This window comes from Megascapheus bottae, chromosome 13 (genome assembly GCF_031878675.1).
Source record: "Megascapheus bottae isolate mThoBot1 chromosome 13, mThoBot2.hap1, whole genome shotgun sequence".
Classification (NCBI taxonomy): domain Eukaryota; kingdom Metazoa; phylum Chordata; class Mammalia; order Rodentia; family Geomyidae; genus Megascapheus; species Megascapheus bottae.
The window spans coordinates 20716807-20743695 of NC_143521.1; the positions used below are offsets into that span (position 1 = coordinate 20716807).

A 26889-nucleotide genomic window follows, 5' to 3' on the forward strand; every position below is an offset into this window, starting at 1 on the left:
AAATTAACTCAGCTTAAACATGAGCATTTACAGGACTATTTTATTTTTTATCGTAAAAATTAGGAAAGAATGATTTTTAAACCATTTTGGCATCCTTACTTTTGTCACTAAATTCATAATTTTTTCTTATTAAAGAAGCTATTTGTATTATCTTCGCACAAGATATGTGCCAGTTAGTTATTCCACAATAGAAAAGAGGAGAAGCTATCATTTTGAAATTTGCTTTGCTGTCACTAACCTTAATTCCATGAAAATGTTCATTGTCAGAAAGACAGGGAAACATTGTGTGGCTGGCCTATTACTGGATAACCAATTTTCAATGCTTTCCTTTCCAGTTACTTTTAACAATGGTGTATCTGTATGACACTAATTCATACTATGTTGAGTTAAAGAACAGATGCCTGACCAGACTTTTCAACTAAAAGATGGATTGGAGTGCCTTAAACCAATGTCTTCTGGACTGTGGGTTTTAAAATTTGTTTTTGTCTCTAAACATTTTTAGAATAGCTAACTAGAATGAGAACAATCCAAAATCCAAACTGAGATGGATACTCTGATTTGTGTGCTTTTACACAAATATTGAGTGTAGAGTTCAAAGGCTCAGCGTTTGAAATCAGACTCATTTCCACAGATTTCACTTTCCTAAAGTATCTTAACTGTGTTAAGAGAAATTTTGATTATTATGCCAAACAAGCTAAAGACAGGAATTCTACAACTTCCCTATCTTAATTAATTAGTAGATATTAATTCCAGTAAAATTACCTCAATTAGCTACTAGCTATGGGAAAATTTATATTTAAATTTCTAACCATACTGTGTGAATATATTTCCAGCTGCCCAGGCACTTTGCTCACTGGTCAAATACTAGTGTACACATTACTATGAAGGCTTTGAAGTTTGTGTGTGTGTGTGTGTGTGTGTGTGTGTGTGTGTGTGTGTGTGTGAGTGTGTGCAGGCTTCTGTTTGTATGTATGACTAACTTATATAACCTGTGTGTGTGTGTGTGTGTGTGTGTGTGTGTGTGTGTGTGTAATTAACACCATATAAGAAGACTAACCTCCCAAATACTTTTAAGTATCAATATAGAAAAAGCCAGGCCTCAGGCAACTGATGAAAACATACATGTCTGTTCTATCACGTACTAGGTTTCATTGGCCCTATAGGACCAGTGGGCCAGATTTCTCTATCTCTAAATGGCTGGTATCCTCTAGAGAAAGACAGAGCCCTGTGGGAGAATTCTCTTACGACAGTGAAGGTAGAGATCAGACTGATACTTTTAGAGCCCAGGAATACCATCTGATTGTCAGTAACCATTAGAAACTAGGAATAGTCAAGGAAAGATCAAGCCTCTAGAACCTGTGAGATATAATAGTCCTGCTAAAATCTTTATTTCACTGTCCTCTAGATCTGCAAGAGCATGAACTATTGTTTAAAACCAATCTGTAGTACTTTGTTATGGCAGTCTAGGAAAAACAATCCAACAGTAAACTGGAAAAAGCAATATAAAGTCTAATGTTCCATGAGCTCAAATATGATGGGAGAACAGAGGGAATGGGGGATCAAGAAAATACTAGGGAGGTAACATTTATTGAGCCTAAAAGAATAAGCTCAAGAATGTTTTAGGGAGATTAAAAATATAGAAATGATAGGACTGTTTCAAGGTGCTATATGGAAGCAGAGTACCTGTTGTAAAGAACTTGAAATTATTATAAAGACTTTGGACTTTATGTTGATACAAGTCATTGGAGAATTTTTTTGCCAGTTCTGGGGCTTGAACTCAGGGCCTAGGGCACTATCATTGGGCTTTCTCAAGGCTAGAGCTCTACCACGTGAGCCACAGCACTACTTCCAGCTGTATGTACATGGTACCAAGGAATCAAACCTGGGTCTCAGTGCATGCTAGGCAAGCACTCCACCACTAGGCCAAATTCTCAGCCCATCATTGGAGAATGTTGAGCATGGCAGTGATATGATCAATTTATGTTATAAAATATCATGCTTTCTTGTTAAAGCTTGATAAAGTTTTGGTTATGGGAGGTAAGTGGATTGCTGTGCTATTTAGAAGGTAGAGATATTTAGAATAGCAAAAACTGTGCTGCATATATGCTGAGAGAAATTGATATTTACATATGTGTATAAAGGAGAGAAAAGAGAGAGAAGGGTAAGAAGTGAGGTTTTGGTCTGACCATCTCTTCAGATGATGTCTTGCTGAGATGGAAAATACTACATGAGCAATTCATGGGAAAGGGAATTAACATTTCAATTTACACTGATTTTATATTCGAGCTGTATGTGAAAGCCAGAACATACAATAGTATGCAAATAGACACAAAAGTTAACATATATCCTTTCTTAGTAATATGGATAGGTTAACTCAGGGGAAGCATATATACCACAAATATATGTACACAAAATTGCTTAGTGTTTTTCACAGCTTGAAGTTACAAATGTATCTTGATGGAAAGTTACTTGAGCAGGTACAGAGTAACCCTTTTTAGGAAAAACTGCTTTCTGATTAGGAGTCTTTCTCTCTTAAACGGATTTCTTTATTGTGATCAGAAATTTCTTATGATGTGAAAGGAGAGCTGTATGTCATAGGATAAAGGTGTCTGTGGGCATAGGATGAGTGGAGGACTTTGAACACGAGTGCATTGGGAGAGTTAGAGAAAAATTTTGGACAAAATTATCTTGTGTCAGAGAGAACTAGGAGTATGATTACTTTGTGACACAGGAGAATCTTTTTCAAATAAACATAGCATGGATGTTTCTCATCGTACACTGGATTTACACAATATTGTAAGTAAAATACATTCAACACATTTAAGGTAACTTAGCAATAACTCATAAGCATAGCAACCCAGAACGCTTACCTTTGGAATGTGTGGTCAGCTATTAAAGTTGGCTCATATCTGCTACCCAACATTGCAAGAGAATGTAATACTGAGAGAGCATAATGATTGCAAGAAAGTAATAATCAAATTAAATTATCAACTTATGGAATAGTTCTTTTTCTGATAGCAAGAGCTGTCATTCTTTTAACAATGGAGTTTAATTTGAGATGTCGAGTAAGGGTTTCTATATCACATTCATGAAACACACCTACACAGTAAATTGGTTGCTGTCAAAAAGTTTTATTGAAGAAGAATCAGCCAAGGAAAAGTGTCAGAAAAAGTGAAGATATATGTCCCTGAGTTGCTAACCAAGACCTTAAGAAGTGTACGATATTTAGTGTCTTAAGACCTGAAAAAAAATGAACAGAAATTCAGGATACAAATCTAAACAGAATTAAAATTAAATCGACTCATATGCTTTTACAAATGTTCAGGCAAATGAAGATATTTTGTTTTACTTAGTATCTATTGTTTGCCAAGAACTCAATGTTATTTTTTATCCTATATGTAGGTGTCATATATGTGAAGGTTATAAATATACTTTTTAATGGAAGAGACTCACCAGTGGGTTACTAATGAAGAAAAATGTTTAGAATAAGCATTTTAGAGGATCTTTTAATAATAAGTAATTTTATATGTCAATGTGATTTTCTGTATACCTTAATTCTTACTAAAAATAATGATTTGGAAAAATGGTACACATCATTAAATGTTGTCGGTATTGAGCTCCTTTACTGCAGTCTTTATACCTCAGAAAGCTGGCAACAAGCATTTTACATTATGATAAGCAATTGGTGGGTAACCCAAATAAATAAATATATTCTGCTTCATGAATTCAACTATGAACATCTCCAGTTGTTCTAATACTTGCCTTAAATGCCACATTCTTTCACTTTTCTTAAGATTTTTTTTTCTTGCTGAATCCACATCTTAGATGTTAGGAATAGCTATCTAAGTGATTGCACAGTTCTTCAAGACATCTCTTTCATTGCCTTCAAATCAGAAACTCATCTGGGTCTTCCTTCAGGAGTTTAAAGACACCGGTTTCAGCTCTAGAGGTGTCTTCTGTGTCTTCAGTATCTAACGAAGGGGTCTTTCCAGCGGGTGGTCCAGTGACTGTAGATTCAGATTCTGTTGTATCATTTTCAGACACTGATTCCCCCTCAAAGTTCACAGCTGCCATTGGAGGGATGATGAAGTCATATCTGGATTCCACAGCAGTCAGCAAAATGGAATGGGTATCTCCTTCAGTTGCAGGAGGACTTGCCATCCAAATGTTGACACTGTCAGTAGATTCGTCATCAGTCAGAGAATCTTCTTGGTTATCTTTCTCTTGCTCAGAACTGAGTTCAAACACAGTGATAAACTTTTCCTCATCAGAGTCAGTGCATTCAGTTGCAGCATTGCAATCGTCCTTGGAAACAGTTAGGCTGTCTTCAGTGACATTGTCTTTGGCAAGGGCAGTCATATTCGAATTGGTGGTGATGGCTTCTTCAGTGCCTGGGGAGATTCCAGCCTCAGGAGTAGAGGAGCCAGTGACCTGAACAGCCTCTTCATCAGGAACCTTAGGTTTGATGGAGGAGTCATGATCATTAACACCCCTTTTACCTGGATCAGCAGGAAAAGCAGGTCGGTCAGCAACACCCGCAGTGTCATCCTTCAGCGAACCAGAAATTTTCGTGGTTGATGTGATCTCTTCACCCCTAGTCTCAATGGTATCTAAGAGGATAGCTTCTTTTTCCAGGTTAGTGGGAAAATCTATTAAAGAAACAGTACCAAGTGGGGGTGAAATGTTCTCAATTTTTACTGGACTGAAACTCTCAGTAATAGATTCCTTCGTGATAGTTCCGGTCAGAGTGGTAATTTCATTTGCTGGATAAGTTTCTGGCTTAATGTGGGTCTCAACATCATCTTCCAGTTTAAGCTTTTCCTTCGTAGGGGGGACCTTGCTGCCAGTTGAAAAATCACTTTCTAGTGTATAGTCATTTACAGCGCTAGCGTGGTCTCCTTCTGAAGTAATGGTTGTTTCTGATCTAGGAATGGTGTTGTCAGCCCCAAAGAATATGGTTGCTTCACTTGGTGTTTTACTGCTTTCTCTTGGAGGATGAGAATACATCTTAGGCAAACTGTCTTCAGCCATGGGGTAAAGTGGCATTAAGCCTTCTCCCAGGTCTTTCTTCTGGGCTTAGTGGCATCTCTGAGCAGTAGAGTCATGTGCATGATAGTGATTCAAGCACTGGTCATCATGGTAATTGTTGCATCAACCTCAGGGGCAGTTGGTCCTGGCACTCTGTGGAGGTTGTCACTGCACATGTAATCACAAGGTTGTTGATATTCCACCAAAAGACAAGGGAGCCTATCTGTGATCACCAAAGAAAAATTCACACTAAATATCACCCAATATTCTGTTTGCAGGGAATTTAGGATCATCCACATTTCTGTTTAGGAAGGATATACTTTTCTTACTTGGTGCTAGAAATAGACACAACCAATCCTCCTAGTTACTTAGTAGATATAGTGTCTGATAGGAACTCTAAATACTGCATGATGATCAGGATCAAATATCTTCCAAGTAAGTATCGGTGTCTTTTCAGAGTGGAAATCATCTTCCCTTGAAATTCATGTTGTTTAAATGTCTAAAAAATTAGTGGCAGTTTTGCCAGTGAGTGTAGCTGTATTCTATCTTTATTTATTTATTTTTGCCAGTCCTGGGGCTGCAACTCAGGGCCTGAGCACTGTTCTTGGGCTTTCTCAAGGCTAGGGCTCTACCATTTGAGCCACAGCACCACTTCTGGCCTTTTCAATGTATATGGTACTGAGGAATCCAACCAAAGTTTTCGTGCATGCTAAGCAAGCATTCTACCACTAGGCCAAATTCCTGGCCCTGCTGTTAGTTCTCTTAGTCACAAAGGGAAGTCTCAATAGGAATAAGCAGAAAAGTAAGCTGGTTTGTCAAGGCCTTTTCTGTTTTCTTAACTTGAGAAATCAGGTATTAGGACTTGCAGTGAATATTTTTATGGATGTTTTTCTGGAAAGACTATTATTTCAACCTTCACACACATTTCTGACTGAGTTGGTAAGTATGTGTTAAAATTCACTTAGTAAGAATCAGAGTGTGGAATAAAGCTTAGCTTGAGGAATTGTGTTCTCAATTTCAGAGGGAGTTTTATGATGTTGTTAATCATATTAGGTATGGCAGCATGGGATTATCAGCTTTAAGGCATCACTAATTAGATGAAAAGGGAATTAAATCTAGAGGAAATTCTATTGGAAGAAAATACAAGGCACAACCAATTGTGAAAATGTTCAGTAGCATTATGTCGAGTAGTAGTTACAAAAGTATTTTATTAGATATGAATGTATTCTTAATGCTTACAGCTTCCTTTTTCATACATATATTGCCTTTCTTGGTAGAAATACTAGAATAGATTAGCTTCTCTTCTAGAGTAGCTTCTTTAGACATGTTTCTGCTTCAAAGTTTGTAACTATTGATAGTTCCAATGTGTGTGTGTGTGTGTGTGTGTGTGTGTGTGTGTGTGTGTTTCAGGATGAGCTTGAGCTCAGGATCTTCCTGCTTCAGCTTTTCAAGTGCTGAGATTATATCCGTCATGCCCAAGGCTAATGTCTCTATTGATACAGGGAAAGATCTCAGCACCAGGAACAAAGAAGAGAAGTATAATAACTGCAGTTTGTTTTTTCTTTGTTTCTAGACATAAATAGCGTCAGTTTCAGAAAAGTAGAAATGACACGATAAAGTTATACTCCAAATTGGTTCACTTAATGGAGGGGTTTTCATCTCTGGTTTTCTGTTTAAAGTGCTTAATTCAGCATGAGAAGTATTTCATAAACAGAAGATTTGGTGGGGTTTTTTTGGGTGTGTATGGGAGAAGAAGAAATTTTTTGTTCAGAAAGGCAAAAGGAATGGAGAGGTAAGCTGTTTAATTGCTAGAAGCAATACTGTAAGACCTAATATTTATTATGGTGAATAGGATTGATATCATGAGCAAAATATTTGCTTTCATGAGCATATATCACCAGTTACACTGCTGGATGAAATAATTGTATCAAGCTCATTGATACTAATTTGTCAAATAATTTCAGGGGTTCACTTTTGTGATCAAATCAGCTCTTTTTTCAGAGGTGCAGCTCAAACTTTTATTGTATTTATATGAATAGTTTTACATATTTAAGTAGTTGTACAAAGAAGTTTCCATTTGACAGAGAAGTTTTTGAATACAGTGTCTCTTCATGAATGTCACCCTTTCACTATTTTCACCTATCCCTCCACCCCTCCTTTTGTTGAGCCCTGACTTAGTCTTTCTGAGGAATTATACTATTTGTGATCTTCAAAGAGTCCTTCAGTTATCCTTCAGTAAATTAATTTTTAGCAACTTACATGCTACCCAGTATCTTTACTTATAACTTTCTGCACATTCTAGCTTCCCAGGCGGGGAACCATGCAGTCTCGTTTCTCTGGGTATGTCTTACTTCACTTGATATAATTATTTCCAAAGCTTTCCATTTTCATCCATTCCAATATCATTCTGATGGATGAGTGGAAATACATTGTGTATATATACCACGTTTTCTTGATCCATACTGAGGGGCATCTTGGCTGATTCTGTATTAGTGGCCATGGTAAATAGTGCTGTAATAAATATGGTTGTGCTGGTAGCTTTATTGTATCCTTGTTTGTGTTCCATTGGATAAATGCTCAGGGGTAGAATTGCTGGGTTATAGGGAAGCTTTGTGTTTAGGGTTTTATTTTTGAACCTTAGTTTGCTTTCCAAAGTGGAGGAACAAGCTTACATTCTCACCAAGCCTATAATAAAATTCTTTCCAACTAGACTCTTTTAGAGCATTTTAAGTCTTTTCAGGTGCCAGTGGCTCACATCTGAAATCCTACTCAGGAAGCTGAGACCTGGAGGATGGTGACTTTAAGACAGCCTGGGGAGAATAGTCAGAGAATCCACCTCCACTTAACCAGTAAAATGGTGAGCTGGAGGTGAAGTTGTGGCTCAAGTGATAGAGTGCCAGCCATGAATAAGAAAGGATACCAAGCCCTAGGCCAGATGTTCAAGCTTCAGTAACAACAAGAAGATGGGGAGGAGATTGAGAAACTAAGAAACTAGAATCAGAAAGAAATATATCTGAAGCTTAGTCAAGGTAAACATGAAATTCTTGGTCCATTTGAGAGTCTTTTTTTCCTGTCAGTTGTGGGACTTTGGGCCTGAACACTGTCCCTGTTCCTGTGCTCTTCAGCTCAAGGCTAGCATTCTACCACTTGAGCCACAGGGACACTTCTGGTTCTCTGATGGTTAATTGGAGATAAGAATCAAGACTGGCTTTGAACCAGTATCCTCAGATCCTCAGATCCTCAGCCTACTGAGTAGCTAGGATTACAGGCATGAGCCACTGGCAGCAGCAATTTTGTTGTTGTTGTTGTTGTTTGAAAAAACAAATGTGCATCTTCTTTTTTCTTTTAACACTTACAATCATAAAAATGGAACTTTTTATAATATGGAGTGTTGTTTTCTTTCTAGTGCTAGTATGAAACTCAGAGCCTTGCATGTGTTAAGTCAGCATTTCATCATTAGCTATATCCCCATAGCAATATGAATTTTAAATAATTTCCCAATATTCATGAGACAAAATATGTACAAGGAACAAATAAATTTTACCATCATTTATTGAACAAAAGCTGAAGAAGCAAAAATGATACCTTGTGGATAGTAAGATAGAAAGAAAGCAATGTCTAAAATGATCTTATTTCTGAATGGGGATGACAGTTTTGAGGCAATACTGGTGAGAGTAGTTGAATATTGAGAAATATTAAGACTAGAAAGATGTTGAGGACAGGAATTTGGCCTAGTGGTAGAGTGCTTGCCTAGCAGGCATGAAGACCTGGGTTTGATTCCTCCATATCACATACATAGAAAAAGACTCAAGTGGTAGAGCTCTAACCTTGAGAAAAGCCCAAGGACAGTACTCAGGCCCTAAGTTCATACCCCAGGACTGGCAAAAAAATGTTGAGAAATATAAAATTAATTTGTCATTCCAGAAGGGTTATCTAGTTGCTTCAAAATTACTACTTTTTTTCTTATATGTTGTCCTATTTTGAACTTTCTTGACAGCCTGTAATTTTGATTCAGAGTAAAACATGCTTATATAGATTATGTCTAGAGTAAATCATATTTAGCTATATTTCTCATTATTGCTTTTTGCTTACTGTTAACAAAACAACAACAAAAAACTTAAAATTTGAACAATGTATTCTTTTTCTGGAACAGTCCTGGATTTACTCCTTTAAGCCTAGGAGATCTAGTTTAACTTTAATTATTTGCGGTGCTGGGGATTGAACCTAAGGCCTTAAGCATGCTAGGCAGGTACTCTAACACTAAGCTACTTTCCTAGTCCTAGCTTAAAGTTTTTAAATGTGGTTCTATAATCACCAGCTTTTCACTATATTGTATCTTGACCCTATAAAATTTTATTTATTTTCCATATATCTATTATTATTATTAATAATACCTATCTCTTTATTGCCCCTGGATTTGACTGAGGCTTAATTTTTGCTGTAGTTGTCAAGAATTGCTAGTTATCATTTTTCTATTTGAAATGCCTTCTAGGCCAGTGTGTTCTTACTTGTTGCCTTCTCAGACATCACTTGCCGGCACTTGCTAAAATATAAATTCTGAAATTAGAGAACTTAGAAATTATTATTTTGTAAAAGAAGTGAATTTTAACTTAAGAATCTATTCAATAACCCTATGGGATTGCCCTTCTAGCTTTCAAACTTTTTTTGAGACTTGGCATTTTTTTGAGACTTTAGGTATTATGATCTTTGAAATTTAGTTTGTTTTGCCACTGTGTGTTCTGACTCTGAGCACAACATATACCTCGATACTTTATGTGTAAAAGATAGAGTAACTACTTTTATTGGTTAATGGAATCACAAAGTCAAAAATTAGATTGAATTATTAGTTATTATTGAAGGCATTTGGGTATAGGTAGAGCACTATTGTATTGGTATGTGTCATTCTTTGCGTGCATTAATTTGTTCATTGAGATGAGCCTTTGTGTTGCTTTCACTATGAAGCGGTTGTAGTCACAAGTGGTGCTACTGTGTTGCCCAAAGTGGTAGAGCTGGCTTTAATTTAAATTAGTATCTGTGATGACTGGAGTGCTGGTTTTATTAGTTGAAGAACCAGAGTCTGCAGTCGAAAGAGATGTAACCTGCATTGTAGTGGCAGTCTCTGGTATATTGGTAGTGGAAATAGATGTGCCACCTGTAGCTGAAGGTTTTGTCCCAGTACTTGTAAAGACCGCAGTTGTTGCACTGGAAGCAGTACTAGCCAGAGATGTGGTTCTTACTTCTAAAGCCATGGAGTCAGCTGAAGGAATAGTGGTACCAGCGGATGAAGTGGAGGCATTTTCTGCTGAAATGTTGGCAGCTTCAGAAGTTGCAGAAGTCACAATGGGAGTGCTGTGTTCAGTTGTGGTAGTTTCTGGTATGCTTGTACTGGCAGCAGGCCCGGTAGTTGAGACTTTAGTCATATTACTTGTTGCAACTGTTGTGACACCTGATGCAGTTGTAGTAGAACCCACAAAAGCAGAGCTAGAAACTCCAGGTGTTTCCACTGTAGCAGAAGCCAAAGGAGCACCAGTAGTGGGGGCACCAGTTACTAGAATTGTGGAAAGTGTGGCAGTTGTGCTTGCAATGAGGGTGGAGCCTGGGACTGTAGCTGTGGTGGCAGTAGTGGTAGAGGATGTGTTACGGGTGCTAGCTGAAGCTATAGAGGCAGCCTGAGCAGTTATGGTGGAGGCAGGCTCTGTGGATGAGGCCCTGTTTGCTGAGCTAGTGAGTGATGTCATTGAGGGGGTGATGGCAGTTTGGGGGGACAGAGTTGTAGATGGTCCGGTTGTTGCAATCGCGCTAGTTGAGGCAACTGGCACTGATGTAGTACTAATGGTAGTGAATAAATTAGTAGTGGTAGTAGGGTTAGCACTAGTTGGAGTACTATTTGGCTTGGTTGTAGTGCTGGTTGGATTCTTCTGAGGCTTTGGCTTGTGAGGTGAATGAGGGTGGTGAGGATGATGCTTGTGAGAATGAGCTGGCGGGCCGTGTGGAGATGGAATTGTACATCTGTGGGGAGCTTTTGACGAGCACCCTTTTGGTTTATTGTTCCCACAGGAAAGTGGGCACGAATGACATTTAGAAGGATAAGAGACAATATCGTGTAATGGAAATCTTTTGCTGTCTTTCTGTGAAAGTTGGCTTTCCTTTTGTGGACACTTTTTCTTTCCGGCTGGTGCAGGTTTCCATTCTCTTTGATTAGGCAGTTGTCTGTCTGCTGAGGAAGATGGTCTTTCTCCTTTTTGCACAGGTGTATTGTGCTTGTTGTTCTTTTGAACAGCCTTTGTGCTCTCTGGTTTTTCATGGGTAGGCTGCTTCTTTTGTGCTTGTGCTGCCATTTTAGACTTGGAGGCTTGGTTTTTGGATGACGTAGGTGAGGATTTCTTGAGAGTCTTTCGCCTAGTCATCTTCATTAGTTGAGATTGTTTAGGAGCTGCTCTTCTCTTTCTTCTAGCTGCTATAGGATTTTGTGATGCTATAGTCTGTTTTGATTGTTTGGTGGCTTGTGTCTGTTGACTGTTAGTTGGGTAATTTAATGTTTTACTTGCTTGCAGTGAGCTACTTAGTAGACCAGATGCATAGGGCATCAAGTCTTTCGCAGCAGTCAGCATACTTTTGTCAGAACTGGCTCGGAGATTTTGTAATAGCTGGCTAGATTTTTCTTTTTTATTTGGCATCCTAAAATTTGGAGATAACTTGTTGGATCCCTTGTCAGCCAGTAGAGAAATAAAATTCTCAAGTAGAGAATTTGAATTTTGAACACTGAAGGGTGACAATGAATCCGAGAGGAAGGAATGGGCTTGAGCAAATTTCCCAATGAGCTGGGTTGGTGTTGACTGGGTTGGGGAGTTTTGGGCAAGCTGACTGTTTATCCCTTTTCTTCCTTCATGTTGCTTGGGTTTCTGACCTTCACTGAACTGTAGATAGAAATAAAAGCTATTACCAAGTGAGTCTATTATTACTTTATATTTTCATTTGAGTTTCAAGAAGCCATCTGCTCTTTGGATGGAGTGGTATTTTGCTTTTGGGTCAGCATAAATTTGCAATAGAGAAAGATGGTAGAAATAAGAAATATGCTTTACTATTCTTGCCTTCAACCATCCCAGAAAGCCCAACTAACAACTATACGTGAGCCAGAATATGTTCATGAAATTTCCTCAGCTAAGCCTGAAGCAATCAGTTGGTCCACAAAAATGAATGCAAACTGAAGTAGAAGGATTAGAACAACAGCGTCATTTGAATATGCCACCCCAGTCCTCCTCTCAAGGTGACCCAGTAAGGACTTTTCTGGGAGCATAGTTTCTGTGGGGAAAAATGACCTTGGGATGTTCACCTTTTCCCAACCATTTCTTTCCTCTCCTCAGGAAGCCAGACTCAGTCTTACCTCACAGGAAACACTAAGTGGAATAGGACAGTTAAGCTGCTTTGAATAAAGTTGGAACAAGGAAATGGGGAAGAGCTCACAGCATCCAGGACACAGATTTTGGTAGTAAGCTATGGCAGGTATGATAGGTATTATGCAACTAAAACAGCACACTTACAAGTCTGAACTAGTTGCTCTCAAAAGCATGATAGGAATTTCCTTTTTTCTTTTTTTAACCAGTCCTGGGGCTTGAACTCAGGGCCTGAGCACTGTCCTTGGTCTTTTTCCTCAAGGCTAGTGCCCTGCCACTTGAGCACCACTTCCAGCTTTTCTATGTATGTGGTACCAAGGAACAGAATCCAGGTCTTTGTGCATGCTAGGCAAGCACTCTACCACTAGGCCAAACTTCCAGCAACGATAGGAATTTCAACATGGTATGAATCCCTGACTTTTGTCTCCATATTCAATCTCAAAGTACAAGCCAAGATAGCTGCATTCATGAATTTTAGAAAAGACAAAGTTTGAAATCAGGTCCAAAATTAGAAGAAAGGAATAGAAAGCTATTGAAAAACCAATAAAATGATTCAATTTTTTTAAAAAAATAAATCAAAATTTGATCTAGAGTAAGAAAAAAGAGAATACTCTAGTAAAATAAAGGAAGAAATACTACAATAGAAACCACAGAACATAGCTGTCAGATCATAGGAAAATATTGTGAACAAGGATATAAATTTGATAAAGTAAAGGGATCCATACCTATACCAATAAATTAATAATAAACAATCTAAACATACCAATAATGAAGCATCTTTCATTAATGAAAATAACTGTTAATATTGTCACTATTTTGATTTTGCACTAAAACAAGACAGGGTAAACTTTCATCATATTAAGACCTTATATATGTAGTCATGTATAATGGTTTTCTGATCTGGTTTTGTAAGTGCTAGTGATGAACCAAGTATGATCAATTATATTATGTGATCATTTCATTGTGTGATCACACAATGAATATGGTTCTCAGGTAGCCTTTGATTTCTACCGTCTTACTAAATATGATAATACAACTAGTTTAATAACTTGAAAATAATCAGTGCTAATGTATAGTCTTGTGAAAAGAATGTATAACTAAAGGAAATTTTATGATTACTAGTTACCATTAAAGTAATTGAAAAATAATTTTCAATTTCTAGAAAAGCATAAGATCACATGTTTTCATTGCTGAAATTTGCTAAATCTTTCCCCTAAAAGAATGAAAGACAAGAACCACATAATCATTTTGTTATATGGAAAAGCCATTTGAGAAAGTGTAATGGACTTTCTTGATGTAGCATTATATATTTCTTGATACATATGTATTTTGTATTTTGTTGGTATAGAAGGAATATAGGTCAACAGGATAAGGGCTATGTATCATAAGACCATAGCTACTATTATTCTCAACAGAAGAAAACTGAAAGCCTCTACTCTAAAATCTGGAATAAGATAAGGATGTCTACACTTGACATTTTTATTAAACAGAATGTGAAAATTTGTTGCAATGATTGAGCAAAAGAATTAAATAAAAGGGGTATCTAAATAGAAAGGGAAGATAATTATGAGTTTGCTAAGGACATAATTACATCATGTATTTTAAAAAGCCTAAAAACATCTCAACCCATTTTCATCTTGTGTGACTATTTTACTTTTAAAAACACAATGCCACAATCTCACTTTGAAACCAGTGTCAGTTCAGTAACTTTGGGTTTTACATAGTTTTGTAGTTTTCAAGGGTATCGAATCTTACCCGGAAACAAATGGCAAAGGCTAGGATGAGTCCACTTAGGTACAAAGCCTTCATCCTGTCCTTTGTACCTATAAGAAGTAAGAAAAGCAACCACATTTGTTAGACGATTATAGTGCAATAATGAGTTTACCTCATTATTCATCTTCATTAGCAATATCCTAACTCACCTCACCTTTGCTTAACTCAGCAAATGCTTCAGTTATCTTATAAGTGCTAGGCACAGTTCTGGGAGATAAAGGAATGTAAAACAATACAATATTCTTAATTTTTCAGATTCCTCATTCTTATTACTACACAAAACGTTTTCTGAATTGACACATGCCCTGCTGTTTTAACCAAATGTCAATTCTTTCTTTTAATTTATTTTAATCAATAAATGATTGTCTAGGGGGTTACAATTTAACATGTCCATTTATATGAATAGTGCATCTAGATAATTCTCTCTTATCATTCCCCTTCCTCTACCAGTCACATTGAATTTCCCATTTCCTTTTCACATGTGGCACACAATTCTGCTTTTGTTTAACATTATAATCAGAGTTAATTTTTGATTCTGCTGGTCTTAGGGGAATCTCATACTCTTGCCTAGATTTTTGATCAGTATCTAGATTGGACTATCCTTCTGCTTCTTCATGTTTTTCTGGCCAATTGGAGATGTGCTTCTTTCATTTATTTGCCTGGGCTATCTTTGAACCTTTATATTCATATCTCAGAATCTTGTATAGGTGTAAGCCACAGATGCCTGGCAGTTATAGTCAATTGTATAAAATATAAAACTGATTTTAATTAGATAAATAAAATTGATTTAGTTACATAAATATATCCTATGGAATTCATTTCACTACTTCAGTGGTTTTAAAAGTTATTCTTGGGAGTTTTATATTTAGAAATGTAAAAAGAAATCTTTAATGTGTTTCCCATTTTTACTATTAGAAGAGTTTCAGGCAATAACAGGCCCACAAACTGAATTGTATAGTTAGAAATTAAATCTATTTAGTGCATGAATTCTGATATTTTATGGACATTTGTCTTTTAACAATTCTTCTCTATGTTTAAGATTTCATTGCTAAATACTTTCCTAGCCTTCTCTTCTCTTTTCATAATAATTTTATTAGCATGTAGTTTCTTTCATCATTTAAGTAGTTGTGTTCCCTTGAAAGTAAATATCATAGAAACTGAGCTGTAAATAGAGAAATATCAACCTGCGAATATCTGTTTTTCTTTTCAAATTTTCTGGTATGTTCTCTGTAGCCATATAGTTAAAACCATTATTATTCGTAATTGTTTTAATTTTCTACACACACAAATTAATTTTAGCTTGGGAAGGTAAGGATTTAATCTTTTCCACAGGATTTAAGATTGTAACCAATTCATCCTTTACTAGTTAACATAATAAAATATTACATGTGGGCAACAACAGAAATAAAATAAAATGTTCAATACAATACCACTGCCATATATTGAAAATATAGTACTATTAAACATTTGTAATATGGGGGCATTTCATTTCATGCATACATTCAAGTATTTCACTGGATAGCTGTCTCCCATTTATCATCTACTGGCTTCTCCTTTTTCAAACAACATGGTAATTTCAATATCATGTATATGTACACATATATAGATACATACACATACATATATATAAGTCATAGGTACATACATGTATGCATGCATATATCATTTTTGCATGAACTTGGTTTATCTTACTCAATATTATAATCTCTAATTGCATTGAAATTCATGCAAATAACCATGGAATGTTGCAAAGTTATAACGTAGTATGCTTTTGAAGTCACCTCCAAAGTTATTTGCATAATGGCTAGACAAACTTAGTTTCCCACCTACATGATCTAATCTACATAATTCTTGGGTATATAACTAAAGCAAAAAAAATGCAGTCTATACATATACCTGCCCATTATGTGTATCATGACATTATTCATAATAGCCAACTTGTGAGAATAGCACCACGGCCTGTCAGGAAGAATGGCTAAATGAAGTGTGATAGAAACAATGAAATATTCAGTCACAACTCCCTCCCCCCACACAAAGAACAGTTTTGCCATTTATAGGAAAATGAAATAAACTAAACATCATCATTTTAAGGGGAAAAAATATAGACTCAGGAAGTCTATGTTGTCTGATATAAGGAATCTATTACATAGTGTGTCAGTCTTTAGACTCAAACTCAGGGCCTGGCAGTGTCCCTGAGTTTTTGTGCTCAAGATTAATGCTCTATCTCTTGAGCCACAGCTCAATTTATAGTGTGTGTGTGTGTGTGTGTGTGTGTGTGTGATTAATTGGAGATAAGAGTCTCGGACTTTCCTGCTCTTTCAAACTGAGATTCTCAGATCTCAGTCTTCTGAGTAACTAGGATTATAGGTGTGAGCCAAAGACATTCAATGGAATCTAAATTTTTTTTTTGCCAAGTCCTGGGGCTTGAACTCAGGGCCTAAACACAGTCCTTGGGCTTTCCTCAAGGACTACCACCTGAGCCACAGCATCACTTCCAGCTTTTTGTATGCATATGGTACCAAGGAATCAAACCTGGGTCTTTGTGTATGTAGGCCAAACACCCGGTCCTGGAATCTACTTTTTTTTTTTTTTAACTTAAAACTATCCAGGTGTGAGTGGCTCCCATATATAATTTCTCAGGAAGTCAGAAACCTGCAAGATCGAAATTTGAACCCAGTCTTGGCAGAAAAGTTTGTGAGACTCCATATCTAATGAATTAAAAAAAAAAAACAACAAAAAACAACTTTGAGCTGCTCTGATGACCAGAGCATGAGGTCTTGAAATCAGCTCATATACTAAGAGACATAAAATTAAAAGAAGGATTATTATTATTTTTAAATCCCAAGGCATTTATTGTCACCTGATGATAACACATGGACATCAGAACTGTGCACACTACATCTTAACAACAGGGCTCATTAAACAATATGAACAGATGTTTTCTTAGATTTCCAGCAAAGAACACTTAAAAAAACACAACAAAAAACAACTTTATAAGATTCTTAATAACTTCTCACTTCACTGGTCATTTCTAGTTATACACAAAAAGTAGGATTATTTGAGAAGAGGAAGGGCGAACAACTTGGAATACATAGTGTCTGGAGAGGGTAGTGGAGGGGGTGAGAATATGATTGAAGCAGATTCTCTATCTGTATGAAAATGTCATGGTGAAATCCATTATTTTGTATATCATATATGCTGAAAATGAAAAAATAGAAATTTGAATACTGGTAATATGTCAAAGACAGTTCTTAGCATTCTCTCTCTCTCTCTCTCTCTCTCTCTCTCTCTCTCTCTCTCTCTCTCACTCTCTCTCTTTCTCTCTCTCCCTCTCCCTCTCCCTCTCCCTCTCCCTCCCCCCTTCTCTCTTTGTGTGTATTGGGGCTTTAACTCAGATGGACACTGTCCCTGAGCTCTTCAGCTCCAGGCTACCGCCCTACCCCTGGGCCTGGACGGTGTTCCTGAGCTTTTCAACTCAAGGCTATCATTGTACCATTGGAGCCAAGCCCCACTTCCCGTTTTCTAGAGGTTAGTTGAAGAGTCTCAGGTTCGGGGGGTGGGGGGGGTGGGGAGGAGGGTAATGGGGACCAAGACATGTGAAAGGGTATCAATGTATGTGAATTAATGCACCTTCTATCTGACAAATATCATGTAACCCTTTTATTAATTACAATAAAAATATTAAAAAAAAAGAGTCTCAGGTTCTTTTGTGCCCGGGCTGGCTTGAACCTTATCCTCAGATCTCAGCCTCCTGAGTTGCTAGGATTACAGGCAGGAGCCGCCGCGCCTGGCCTAACTTTTTTTTGATTAAGATTTTGTGGCTATTTCTGATCGAAAGTACCATTATTAAACCTGTTTCATTATTAAATACTATTATTAAGCCTGTCAAAAATTGATCTAAATACTATCCTTATACCTCTTTTTGATCAAGCAATTAGAAGCTAATCAAGGAGATTCTGGAATGAAGGAGCCCTAGGAATTGTAAACAGCTACCTTAGTGAGATGTTCCCTCTGGATCCTGATCAGGGATTGCTTCTTATTGGCTCCACCAGTGCCTCCGAAACTGGATGTCTGCAGGTGCATAGAGAAGTAATTGGAAGAATTTTCTGTCTTATAAGGCAGCTCTGAATTCTTTATGTCCCTCCTACTTCACCGGATTGGTTGTGATAGGGAGAAAGTCCGGAGAAAAAGTTGCGCATGTGGATTATTTGTTTAATCCTAAGGCATTTATCCTTGGATTTTTCACGGTGGCAAATTATTGTTTATTTAAATAGGTCTTAAGATTTGAAAACAAAATTAATAAATTAATAATACATCTTTTATATTTACTTTTTTCCACTTAAGAAAATCATGGTTCTTATTGGTAGTTCTAGAATAATTTATGTGTTGCCTAATATTTCAAACTACATTTTTTTTTTGCCAGTCCTGGGCATGAGCTCAGGGCCTGAGTACTGTCCCTGGATTTTCTCAAGGCTAGAGCTCTACCACTTGAGCCACAGCAACACTTCTGGCTTTTTGCTATGTATGTGGTACCGAGGAATCAAACCTGGGTCTTCGTGCATGCTAGGCAAGCACTCTAGCACTAGGCCAAACTCCCGGCCTCAAACTACATTTTTTAAATTGTTATTTTATTGTTGGGGTGATGTATAGAGGGGTTAAAGTTACATTCATAGGGTAGTGGATATATTACTTCTTGAACATTGTTACCCCTTCCCATTTTTTCTCCCACTTTTTCTCCCCCACCCCCTCCCACTTATCTTGTTTTTCCCTTACCTTTCCATTTTCAAATACCCCAAAAAAGGTATATGCAATATACCAGGTACCAAAGTCAGATACAGTAACAACATGAGGTAAACCTTAAGGGAAAAAAATAGATTCACACAGTACATTAAGAACAACAATCACAAAGATAAACCTCTTGTTTCCATGCCCCAGAGTTCATTTTGCTTAGCTTCATTCTTTGTGGACATATGTACATAGATTTTGAGCTGTTAGGAGAATCCTAAAGTATACTAATTGTTGCAAATGAGGGAAACCATGGAACCTATTCAAACTACATTTTTTTGCAGTTAGTTTCAATACTCTAAAGTTTTATAGAATGAAATATAGTATTTTGTTGAATGATAATCCTTTGTACAAATACTTAAAGACAATTATAAAAAAAAGATGGTTGGCTGTTCAATAAAAAAGAAAGAGCTCGGAGCCGGGAGTTTGGCCTAGTGGTTAAAGTGCTTGCCTAGCATGCACGAAGACCCGGGTTCTATTCCTTGGTACCACATACATACAAAAAAAAGCCAGAAGTGGTGCTGAGGCTCAAGTGGTAGAGCTCTAGCCTTGAGAAAGTCCAAGGACAGCGCTCAGGCCCTGAGCTCAAGCCCAGGACTGGCAAAAAAAAAAAAAAAGAGCTCAACATTTGAACTAACTTTAATATGTTAACAGTCTACTCCTCATTGGTTTATATATTACAACCTTTAAATTAGAAGTGTGTATGGCAGTGAAAAATTGAAATATGTTTACTACATTAACACTCCCACCCCCTTTAACTCTGATCTGTTGAATTTTGAAGAGCATACATTAAGTTCTGTATTAATTTTCCTTGCAAATCTTTTTTCAATTCCTGTGGTCAGAACATTAAAAAGTAGATAAACATTTTTGACACAGTGGACTTTATTTATCCTAAGTGCCATCTCATATTTATGTTGAATTATACAATAAAAAATGGAAATGCACTGTCTCAGCAGAATTATTCCTCTAATAATTTACCAGTGTATTTAAAAACAAAAATGCAAAAACTTTTTATAAGACAATTCAAGAGCAGTAAGGGAACAAAATAAAATAATCAATATTGGACTTGGTTCATATAACCTTGGTTTAGCTCCCATGTCTGTCCATTTTTTAACTTGTGATTTTGCTAATATTATTTAAGACACAATTTTTCTCACTTTCAATTTTATCATTACTAGACTTTGAAAGACACATTTATTTACTCAACAGGCATTTATTCAATATTTCCATTGATGTAGGCACTATATTAAGGTGAACATGATTAGAGAAAAGAGATGAACTTTATTATAAGTCATGTCAGCTTAACAGTCATAGGTATATGTGATTTTGTTGACTCTAATATGATTAGTTCAATTCTCAGGAAAGACAACTTTGAGTTCTATTGTTGCACAGACTTTATTATGATATTGATTGCCAAGTACACACCCAATGATTCAAATGCAGCCAGACTTTGTCTAATGATTGTCACAGAATTCTTGGAAGGAACTGTGAATAAAGAAGGCTTTTCTGACAAAAGAACTGAGTGGAAGTCTATGGTGCTTAGTATTTTAACTATATTTTCTTTGTCCTCTATCCTCTATTAAAGCAGTTCTTCCAGGCTTTTCTCCTCAGTCAGCTTGGTTTTATGTCACCATAGGCTAATAATAACAGGATTCCATTTCCTTTCATGTATAATTACCTTCTGTAGAATATATGAACATTGTCATACATGTCCTCGATTTTACAGTTTTCTATAGATGAGTGATTTCCAGGTCTGTTGCTGAAAGATTCAATTGCTTAACAAACTCCTTTCCTTCCTTCCTTCCTTCCTTCCTTCCTTCCTTCCTTCCTTCTTTCCTTCCTTCCTTCCTACTTTCCTTCCTTCTTTCTGTCCTTCCTTCCTTCCGTCCTTCTTTCCTTCCTTCCTTCTCAAAGCTCTTTAGGTTCACAATATTGCTGATTGATGTGATCATTTTTCCTGGCTTCTTTTTCTCATACTGGAGAAAATCACAGAGTAATTGCTAAAGAGTTCCGAAGAAAGGAAGCCCTTAGAAGTAGGGTTGTCTAATGGATACCTTGGTATAGATGCCTTCCCTGGATATTTTTCTAAATTTGTACTTTTTTGACCTGGAAAATATCTTCAAGAATCTCTATATGTATTAAGAGGTATGAACAAGACCTTCTTTGGAGACAGGGTCTTGCCATGTAGACCAGGTTGGTCTTGATCCTGTAACTCTCTTTTGTTAGCCTCCCAAATGCTAGGATTTTAGGTGTGCGTGTGTGTGTGTGTGTGTGTGTGTGTGTGTGTGTGTGTGTGTGTGTGTGCGTGTGTGTGTCTATTTACTTTGGTCCTAGACTGGGACTTGAAGTTGGTATATGATGCTTTCACTCACTGGCTAGGGCTCTATCATTTGAGTCATGCTTATAACCCCAAGTAACTCATTTTTTGTATGTCCTATCTGAATTTTGGGTGGAAAGAAATGGTTGTGATAAGGATGGAGGAAATGTGTGTAGACAGGATTGTTCCAGTTTGATCTTGAAGCAAAGCAATGGATTAGATATTTGGTAAAGACAAGCATTTATCAGTTTATTTGAAAACTCATTGTAGCAATTTTAGTACTGAAAAGTTTTCTTTAGAATTAGATCTGTGTTAATGGAATTCTATGCTGCTGTCAGAAAGAATGACATCGCCCCATTTGTAAGGAAATGGAAAGACTTAGAAAAAAATCATATTAAGTGAAGTAAGCCAGACTCAAAGGAACTTAGGCTCAATGGTTTCCCTCATTCGTCATAATCAGTAGAAACCTTGGGCTCTACTAGCAGAGATTCACAATATAACAAAACCTAGATACATAAGGCCATATAGTATGAGGCTAAATGAAAGGACCTCCAGGATATAGAAACAAAAGCCATATAATGAGTGATTGTGGTCCTTAATGTACTGTTATTTCTCATCTCTTTTGCTGTCCCTTTGTTATCTCATACTGTTGCAGTATCTGATATATTGCATATATGCGTATTTGGTTATTTGAAGTCAGATAGGGAAGGGAGGAAAACAAGATGAGGGCAGCGGTAGGGGGAGGGAAATGGGGACAAAGGCATGAGAAAGGGTATCAATGTATGTGAAGTAATGCACTCTCTATCTGGTGAATATAATGTAACCCTTCTATTAATTACAATAAAAATATATGAAAAAAACAATTAGATCTGTGTTTAAATCCCATCTTAGAAGCTATTTGAACTTAGAAAGTCATTTAAGCTTATAGATCATAAAAGGTAGTGTGTGCACAATCTGGAATATAGGTTATTGTTGGGTTTAAATTAAAGTGTTTAATGAGTTATGAAGTAATAAATGAGTTACAAAAGTAACTCATTTATACACTGAATGGAATTGCCAACTGTTTATTTAACTAACTTGTATGAAAAGTTGTTATAATTATTTTAAATTTCATATTTATTTGCATTTGTTAGCTAAATTCCATTTGTTCAAAAATTAAAGACTTTTTAGTGTACTCCATACTGAAGATATCTCAATTATTAATCATAATTTATGTGGTCAAATAATGACTTTTGGTACCATAGATTCCTATTAGTGCATTCATCATGTTTCTGTTTGTGTTGTTGTTATTGTTGTTGGTTTGGGGGCTTGAACTCAGGACCTAGGTATAGCCCCTGAACCTCTCTTGCTCAAGGCTAGCACCATATCACTTGAGCCATTGTGTTGCCTTCCATTCATCATGTTTTAACTGGACAAATTCTTATTGTAATATTTCTCTTAATTCACCTTTGTCTGTGCAATAACCAATAATATAGTAAATGTGCCAGGACTATAACAATGAACTATAACAATTTATAATACCATCTTTTTTTATTTCTTTATTTTTTTATTGTAATTAGTAAAAGGGTTACATGATATTTGCCAGATAGAAGGTGCATTAATTCACATACATTGATACCCTTTCACATGTCTTGGTACCCGTTTCCCTCCCCCCCTACACCCCCCACCCGTCTTGGTTTTCCCCCCTTCCCTATCAAATTTCAAATATCCAAATACAAATAAATTCAATATATCAGATAACAAAGTGAGATACTATACCAATATGAGATAACCAAGGGACAGCAAAGGAGATGAGAGACAACATAGTACATTAAGGACAACAATCATTCATTATATGGCTTTTGTTTCACTACCCTGGAGGTCCTTTCAAATAGCTTCACATTATATGTCCTTATGTATCAAGATTTTGCTCTATTGCAAATCTCTGCTAGTAGAGCCCAAGGTTTCTACTGATTATGACGAATGAGGGAAACCATTGAGCCTAAGTTCCTTTGAGTCTGGCTTACTTCACTTAATATGATTTTTTCTAAGTCTTTCCATTTCCTAACAAATGGGGCAATGTCATTCTTTCTGACAGCAGCATAGAATTCCATTGTGTACAAATACCACAACTTGTTGATCCACTCATCAACTGCGGGACATCTAGGTTGGTTCCATATCTTTGCTATGGTGAATAGTGCTGCAATGAACATTGTTGTGCTAGTGGGTTTAGTATGTCCTTGTTTCTGGATGGTTGGGTAAATGCCAAGTAGTGGAATTGCTGGGTCATAGGGGAGTTCTATGTTTAGCCTTTTGAGGCACTGCCACACTGCTTTCCATAGTGGTTGAACAAGTTTGCACTCCCACCAACAGTGTAGTAGTGATCCCTCCTGGCCACATCCCCTCCAGCATCTGTTGTCATTCGTTTTCCTGATCCTGGCCATTCTAGCTGGAGTGAGGCCAACCGTCTACAACAACTCATCAAAAAAATTATACACTATGATCAAACTGGATTCATCACAGGGAGGCAAAGCTGGTTCAACATACGCAAATCAATTATTATAATTCAACACATCAGCAGGAGCAAGGACAAAAATCACATGATTGTTTCAATAGACGCGGAAAAGGCATTTGACAAGATCCAACACCCCTTTATGTTAAAAGCTCTGGAGAAACTAGGAATCCATGGAACATAATACCATCTTTTCATGTGATCTGGGGTCATCAATTTCAAACCAGAAAAGTCACAGACACTTAAGACAGTAATACTAATTCAACAAGTAATGTGATTTATATTTTTCCAAATGCATTTTCCATTTGCTTCAGAACAATAATCACTATCAGTCTCTTCATGAAGTTTAAATTGTAGCCAAAAAAGAATAGCCATAAAGGAATTAGGTTATAGGGTTTTTTTTGTCTTCCCATATCAGCAAAAATACACTGTCTTGTTTAACAGCTTTCTGCAGAAGAAAACATCTTGATCATCACTTGCTATTCTTTGAACATAAAATATTTGTTTTCTTTGATTGCCACTTGACTAAGAATATGGTAGGGGAAAACTCCAATGTTTACTTGTATTTTGTATCTTTCCTAGTGTTAACACCAAAAGATCCTCTTTTAGTCAAAGAGGATAATAATTAAAATATTTCTAATGATGTTTATATAGAAGTTTTCAAAGATGAGGTGCTTTAGGGTTTGCTGTTTGATCACTTGTGTCAATTAGCTCTCCTTTTTGGTTGCATCTGTTATTTTAAATGTCTATATGCCATGAACTCTTCTCATGTTTGCTCTTTCATATGTTTTCAAAAACATTACTTTGAGAAGTTTTCATTGTGCCATTCTCTTATAACTGCACTGTGTGCATATTAAACAAATTCATCTTCTTGACTGCATTCCCATTCTTCTCTATCTCCTTTTCACAGAATTTGGTAGATTTCTTTATTCTCTCTTTATGTGTGGGCACATATATATATATATATATATATATATATATATATATATATATATATATATATATATATATATAGTTTTTTGATCCTTATCACCCCTCTGTATTCCATCTCACCTCCTCCATTTCCACTGATCCTTTGCAGGACAGTTTCTCTTTTACTCTCTGTCTCTGTCTCTCTATCTCTCTCTGTCTCTGTCTGTCTCTCTCTCTCTCTCTGACAGTCCTGGGGCTTGAACTCAGAGCCTGAGCACTGCCCTTAGGCTTTTTCCTCAAGGCTAGTGCTCTGTCACTTGAGCCACGGCATCACTTCCGGGTTTTCTTTGTATGTGATACCGAGGAATCGAACCCAGGTCTTCATGTATAGTAGGCAAGCACTGTACCACTAGACCCAACTCCCACTTTCCCCTTCTTTTACAATCATGTTCCATGATCATTACTGTCATGATCATGATCATGATCATCATCATCATCATGATCATGATCATGATCATCATCATCATCATGATCATGATCATCATCATCATCATCATCATCATCATCATCATCATCATTTTAGGTCTATACCCCATAAATAAGGGAGAAAATGCAGTATTTGGCTTTTAGAACTTGCATTATCAATGATCTTAACATAATGAATTCCAGTTCTATCCATTTTCCTGCAAAGTCTTAATTTTATTTTTCACTATGGCTTAAGAGTATTCCATAGTGTGTGTGGTGTGTGAATTTTTCACTATGGCTTAAAAGTCTTCCATAGTAGGGGCCGGGATTTTGGCCTAGTGGTAGAGTGCTTGCCTAGCATGGATGAAGACCCGGGTTAAATTCCTCAGTACCACATACATAGAAAAAAAGCCGGAAACGGTGCTGAGGCTCAAGTGGTAGAGCTCTAGCCTTGAGAAAACCCAAGGACAGTGGTCAGGCCCTGAGCTCAAGCCCAGGACTGGCAAAAAAAAAAAAAATTAAAAAAAAAACTCTTCCATAGTGTGTGTCTGGCACACACGATACACAAGGTACACAAATATTTGCCATATATATTCTACACACATGTATATGTGTACATATATAAATACTCAGAGATCATGCATTATCAAATTTTTTAAGTATAAATTTTCACTGTCCTTGAATTATTTCTTACACTCCAGACTTTCATTACCTCATTGTCTTGCTGAGATTACCATTTAAATAATTAAATAAATGTCTCAAATTTGATCCTTTTCCAGTGGCATTGATCGCCTTTCTTCTTTAATCAATATTTATAACTTTCTCCATTTGTTTAGGTTCTCCAAAACCTTTTTTGTTCTCTTTCGAATCTAGTTATGAGGAAGTCCTTAAAATATACACAACCCCTCCTTCAAACCATTGTCTCTCACTTGACGTCATGTTTAAAATTCTATTTTTATTATTAAGAAGGGGTACAAGGAGTTGCCATTCAACAAAGTAGTGTGTATAGATACAGTGAGTCTTAAGTCCAATGTATTTCACCCCTTTCATTATTCTCCCCAGCTCCCCAATTTTTCCCCTTCCCTCAATTTTTCTTAGTTTTCAGTATGTGTATTGAATTTTATGACTGCTTTCCCATCCTCTGTCTCTTTATTTGTCTACTTTCCTCTCCTTTATCCCATCCCTCTACTTTTTGAATACTCAATTCCTAGTGTTTATTCTGTTGGACTGTGAATTTGAATTCTCAACTGCATTTATCAGTTAGTTAATCCACTTGTATATGCTGGGATTCCATCATGAATTGTATGTTTATATATTTATAGATTCATTCTAGCTTCCATCTATGAGAGAAAACATACATCCTTCACCTCTCCAGGTTTGACTTCACTTAACATTATTTTTTTCCAAACAAATGGAAGTTTCTTTGCAAACAATGCAATATTATTATTGAAATGGATGAGTAAAATTCCATTGTATGTGCATGTATATTTTCTCTTTTTTTTGCCAGTCCTGGGCTTGAACTCAGGGCCTGGGCACTGTCCTTAGGCTTTCTCAAGGCTAGCGCTCTACCACTTCGGCACAGCACTACTTCTGGCCTTTTCTATGTATGTGGTACTGAGGAATTGAACCTAGGGCTAGCATGCCTAGGTGGTATGCTAGGCCACGCTCCCGTCCTGATATCGTATTTTCTTGATGCAATCATCAGTTGAGGGATGAGTGGAATA

The 26889-nt window shown here is 36.7% G+C and overlaps 1 protein-coding gene and 1 non-coding gene across 2 annotated transcripts; one reads left to right on the forward strand and one right to left on the reverse strand.

Annotated features, from left to right (window-relative positions):
- Positions 1–3111: 3111 nt before the first annotated feature.
- On the reverse strand, positions 3112–5077 carry Cabs1 (calcium binding protein, spermatid associated 1). Its single transcript, XM_090344042.1, has 2 exons — positions 3763–5077; positions 3112–3240 (listed from the first exon to the last, which is right to left on the reverse strand). The coding sequence occupies exon 1, from the start codon at positions 5044–5046 to the stop codon at positions 3886–3888; it is 1161 nt and encodes a 386-aa protein (XP_090200168.1). The 5' UTR covers positions 5047–5077; the 3' UTR covers positions 3112–3240; positions 3763–3885.
- An 8141-nt stretch (positions 5078–13218) lies between these two features.
- Positions 13219–13349, forward strand: LOC150055647 (small nucleolar RNA SNORA72). The gene has a single exon (XR_016537501.1). It is a non-coding gene; the product is annotated as a small nucleolar RNA SNORA72 (small nucleolar RNA).
- The last annotated feature ends 13540 nt before the right edge of the window (positions 13350–26889 follow it).